The following is a 5,427-nucleotide window of genomic DNA, read 5'->3' as shown; positions in this document are numbered from 1 at the left end:
AAATAGTACTCCTCCCCGCTCATTCCAGCAGCCTCTGAACCCTCCAAAACCCTCAAAACCTCCCACCGCCGCTCCACCGCAAACCCCTAACACCCACCATGGTACGCGACGGTGACGCGATGGACCAAAACAATGACGCTTTGGCACCACCACTTCCAACCAACGAGAAGCGGAAGGGGAAGCACGACAAGCCAAAGCCATGGGACGAGGACCCTAACATCGATCATTGGAAGGTCGAGAAGTTCGATCCTTCTTGGAACGAAGGCGGCATGCTTGAGGTTAGCTCGTTCTCCACTCTTTTCCCTCAGTACCGCGAGAAGTACCTTCAGGAAGCTTGGCCTTTGGTGAAGTCCGCGCTCAAGGAATTCGGCATCTCTTGCGAGCTCAACTTGGTAAAACCGTAATTAATTCTCTTAAGTCTTTCCGCTAGGGTTTAAGTATTCATGTGCTTAATTATGGTGTTAAATTTTTGTTTGCAATTTGGAATTTTTATAGGTTGAGGGTTCAATGACAGTTTCCACGACCAGGAAGACGAGGGATCCTTACATTATTGTCAAAGCTAGGGATCTTATTAAGCTTCTTTCACGAAGTGTTCCTGCTCCTCAGGTATTCGATATTGTGTTTATCTTAAAGCTATGAATAGTTTATAATTGTAGCGGTTTTCTTATTGTTATGTTTTTTGTATGTGCTTTGTTTGTTGTGCTTCAGCTTTGGTGTTTTCTGTTTCTGAGAGTGAATTTAAGCCTAGCTTGTATTGTCAAGTACTCAAGTATGTGCAATAAGTGTGTGATTGAATTAGTTTATTTTAGGTTCAAACAATTTTTAATGTAATGCTTTCTGATGGAATCCAAATATGATATAGGAAAACAAGTATTTATTTTACTAGGATAAAAAGTTTCAGACTATTGAAAAAGGTTTTTTGAAGTGAAAAATATGACCCCCGAAGGTCTAGTGTTAAGGCTGTTCTCATAAGGTTGAGTCTATAGACCTAAAAGGAGTGGCTTCTTTTGAAAATTGATAAACTCTGATAAAACCTATGACATAGCATATTAGCATTGTTGCCGTTGCGCCTAAACAAACCCATAAATTCTGTGTTCTGTGTGATATTTTTTATTTCATATATTTGTACCTGGTGCTGCAATTTGGTTCTTATGTTGGGCTCGGTTGATTTCAGGCAATCAAAATACTTGACGATGAAGTGCAATGTGACATCATTAAAATTAGTGGCTTGGTTCGCAATAAGGTAATTTCTACGTTGCATTGCCTGAATTTCTAGTCTCCTTTGCAGATTCTCTCAATTTTACCCTAGATTTTAAGAGGGTTTGCTAGATATTATTTCTGCTTGTTCAGGTGGTATATATATTGTCTAGTCAAGCTGATGCCTTTCAATTGACTTTTGCAGGAGCGTTTTGTAAAAAGAAGACAACATCTTGTGGGTCCCAATTCTTCCACATTGAAGGTATGTTGTTTTTTTAAGGATTTTGATTTTTCTCGACTCTGGGATGAATTCTTTGTTAGCTCTCCCAAGGTCTTCATATTCATACTGCTGGTTGTTGATTTCGCCTTTGTAACTCACTTTTCTCCCACTATATTATTGTGTAGGCACTTGAAATACTCACTGGTTGCTACATTCTTGTCCAGGTAAGTTTTAATTGTTGCTCTAGATTGTTAAGATGGACTTCAACTTGATCCAAGATTTGGGTGGAGTACAGAATGAACTGACTTCTTTTGACTTTATGTTCACAATTCCACAGGGAAATACAGTTGCTGCAATGGGTTCATTTAAAGGCTTGAAGCAAGTAAGGAGGATTGTTGAAGAATGCATGCTGAATAAAATGCATCCTGTATACAACATTAAGGTTAGTGTACTTGTATTTTCTGTAGACTAATTTTATTGTATGAAACTTCAGGTGTCAAAAATTTCTCAAATTTCCCCACTTTTTCACATTGTCAGGTTCTTATGCTGAAGAAAGAACTTGAAAAGGATCCGGCCCTTGCACAAGAAAACTGGGATAGGTTTCTTCCAAAGTTCAAGAAGTATGCCTGCATTCATTTGATATTTTGTATTAACATTCATAGTACCCACACACTGCTGCAGCTTTATGACACCACACCTTTTTTAGGAAAAATGTTCAGCAAAAGAAGGTTAAATCTAAAGAAAAGAAGCCATATACTCCTTTCCCGCCTCCTCAACAGCCCAGTAAGGTGAGACAATGACTACCATCTCCTGTCATGTTGGATTTCATTCTATCATTGCTTAGTATAATCTCTTCTGACCTGTTGACCGCTTCTAGCATCACTTCCAACCTCCTCCCTTTGTTCCCCTTTTCTCAGGAGTTATGTTCATAAGAGTTTTAAATTGTGTTTGTTCTGTTCTTGTCTTGACATCCTGTGGTTTGTTGTTAATTTATGAATTGATGGTGTTTCAGGTTGATATTGAATTAGAAACTGGAGAATACTTCTTAAGTGCTAAGAAGAAATCAGCAAAGAAATGGCAAGAGAAGCAGGAGAAGCAAGCGGAAAAAACTGCTGAAAACAAGAGGAAAAGAGAAGAGGCCTTCATTCCACCCAAGGTTTTCCTCATATTTCTTTTGCAATATCCTCTACTTTTTGATACAATTTTTGCTAAGCGTATTGTTTTTAATGTTCTTTATTGCATTGTAAAAATTTTATTTGCACTCTTCAGGAACCTGCAAAGCTGGTGGATAAATCTGAAGATGCTAATAATAATAATGTAGCTGACATGGCAAAGTCCTTAAAGGTAACTTCAGCAGAATTTCCATTTTGCCAAAATGAATGTCGAACTCGGAGTGTCTCTTGATTGTGTTATCATCTAACTTGAATCCAAATTTGGTTTATCAACAGCAAAAAGCAAAGAAGCTAGGGAAGCGCAAATCCGAAGAAAACATAAATGCTGAGACATACATCATAGGATCATCAGAACAACCATCAGGAAAGAAATCAAAGAAGCAAAAATCTTAGTTAACATCGATCCTTTGGAGATGGAAGATGGGCTTGTGGATTGAAATCGATCCCAAAAATTCGTCTTTTAGAAAAGTTTTGACACTAGTGTGTAAGTCTATGGACATTGCTGCTGCAATTTGTCGAGAAAGTATGAGTGGGTTGCATTGTGTCTCACTCGTTCTTGCCTAATTAGATTGTAACATGTACCACAATGGTCCCTTTTCTAAATGTATTGGCCAAAATGGATCTTCAATTTTTCCTTTTAATTGGTGTTATTAAGCGTGATTTTTTAACATATAATATCTCTCAAATTTAGTTTCCTTAAAAATATACACTAAAATTAGCTACAAAAATCAGTTATCAATGTAGAGGATACATTGGAGTATAAAACACATTAAAAATAAGTTAAATTATATAAAGGTGATTGATTTTAATTGCTGAATTTGGTGTGCAAATAATATTTTTTTAAAATATATAGTGTGATAATATTATATTTGACAATATCAATTGACAATCTATTCTTTTCTGTTTTAGTATTTTTATCACCAGCCACATCTCAACAAGGTTATTTGAAACAAAGCAAGCAAAAAAAGAAAAAAAAGATTTCAAAAGATTAGTTTAATTTTCTTCTACAAAGTTAGCAGTACTTAATTTACCTTCAGCGTAGGCAAAGTTGCGAATTTATAGCTTGTACAATTAGTTTATGTTATTTGATGCAAATACACTTTTGAGCATAGTTCTTTGGAGTAAAAAATAAAATTAGTATTGAGATTTTTAGATATTTATCTTTATAGTTGTCAAAATTGTTTATCTAATCAAAATTATAATTCAATTAAAGTTTTAAAAATTTGAATTAGATTAATTTTTATTTAAAAAATTACATGAATGAAAATGGATGGTTAAAATTGGATTTTTTATTTTAATAAATAAATTAAATATAATAATTACCAAAATAAATAATTTAAAAAATATTTACCGAAATAAATATCCTTCTCTTATTTCGTTTACACTATAAACGAGATAAGACAGGTGGACGCGACACGTGTATATTTTGTTTACAGTGTTATAATTTTTGAAAATAATAAAAAATATTAATATTTTTAATTTGACCAAACTCTTAAAGATGGAATGTTTCAAATAATAGAGAAGATAAACCTTCCATTTTAAATAAGAGGGAAGATAGACGGTCCATTTAAAATAAACATAGACGGTCCATTTAAAATAAGCACGTTAACACGTTCATGAGTGCACCGTTAAATTGCCCACTATTAACACGGTTATCTTGGATTGACTCTTAATGGAATCATCAAACCAATTAATCCATCTCCATTGAGTTCTATCTAACTTATATTTCAAATTTTTATCAACTCCCATGCAACAAACGAAATTTTTATGTAACAAGCGATTGATTGATTGGATGATTCTAAGAGTCAAGATAACCGTTTTAATAGTGGGCAATTTAACGGTATACTTATGTGACTTTCAAAGTAAACGTGTTAACATGATAAATAGACAGTCTATTTTTCTATTATTTAAAATGGACGGTTTATATTTTCTAGTATTTGAAACATTCCATTTGTAAGAGTTTGATCAAATTAAAAGCATTAATATTTTTTATTATTTTTAAAAATTATATTTAATTATTTATTAATGCATATATCTCGTTTACAATATAAACAAGATAACATCTATCTAGGTTATTTTAGAATCAAACAGAATCTTTGTTATTGTTATATATAGTGTGAAACTGTTGAACATATCACACATAACCTAATCAAAGTCTCATTCCTTGGTTCCCAAGTACTCAACAGAAAGCTATATTTATAGCCAATTCTCAATCCTTTCTTCAACTTGACAAGTGACAATGACAAAGACGGAGGAGATACAGAAGGACAAAGAGTGGTGCGACCATTGTGTGAAGTTTTCCCAAGTCAAACGCGAAACCTACTCTAGTGGTTTTTGGTCCAAGTAAGTATAGTATGTACATATATATATATATTCCTAATTCATTCATCAACAGTTTTAAATTAATTATGATTCAGAAAAATTTTATTATACTTATGATTTCACTATGTTTTCCAATGTTGTGTGTGTTATAGTTCTTGTAATACATGTGGAAGGATTCTCTCAGATTCATCATTAAGGGGCTTCCCACTCCCAATATCCTTTCGAGTGAGTATGAAGAGGAAACACAAAAGTGGTTCCGGAAGAAGAATAAAGAAGGCAGTGGATAAGCATAATCATGATGATATGGAACAAGTGGAGAAAACACAAGGATTAAAATCAAAATCCAATGATGATAAAGATGATGATGGAATTGATGATACAGGAACAGATTGTGCAAGTTCTGTAACTCGTTCATAATTTTTTCCAGTTTAACCAACTAGGAGTATAGTCAAGTGGAACCAGTTGAAAAATAGGTTAGTTATTTTATAGGAACTTCCCACTATCTTAATGTTTAAA

The 5,427-nt window shown here is 33.7% G+C and overlaps 2 protein-coding genes across 2 annotated transcripts in view; both read left to right on the top strand.

Annotated features, from left to right (window-relative positions):
* LOC107608790 (KRR1 small subunit processome component homolog) overlaps positions 1–3,259 on the top strand; it is a gene marked incomplete in the record, with an annotated part of 6,801 nt that extends 3,542 nt beyond the window's left edge. The window contains 11 exon segments of the mRNA XM_016310523.2: positions 1–392; positions 496–606; positions 1,175–1,243; positions 1,403–1,459; positions 1,603–1,641; positions 1,755–1,859; positions 1,955–2,037; positions 2,124–2,205; positions 2,430–2,573; positions 2,687–2,761; positions 2,866–3,259. Coding sequence (XP_016166009.1) covers positions 99–392; positions 496–606; positions 1,175–1,243; positions 1,403–1,459; positions 1,603–1,641; positions 1,755–1,859; positions 1,955–2,037; positions 2,124–2,205; positions 2,430–2,573; positions 2,687–2,761; positions 2,866–2,982 — 1,176 coding nt within the window.
* LOC107608791 lies at positions 4,714–5,421 on the top strand. The gene is made up of 2 exons (XM_016310524.2): positions 4,714–4,932; positions 5,064–5,421. Exons 1-2 carry the CDS (start codon positions 4,829–4,831, stop codon positions 5,326–5,328), a joined length of 369 nt encoding a protein of 122 aa, XP_016166010.1. The 5' UTR covers positions 4,714–4,828; the 3' UTR covers positions 5,329–5,421.

This window comes from Arachis ipaensis, chromosome B07, assembly GCF_000816755.2.
Source record: "Arachis ipaensis cultivar K30076 chromosome B07, Araip1.1, whole genome shotgun sequence".
Lineage (NCBI taxonomy): Eukaryota > Viridiplantae > Streptophyta > Magnoliopsida > Fabales > Fabaceae > Arachis > Arachis ipaensis.
This window is presented reverse-complemented; position numbering and strand designations above follow the sequence as displayed.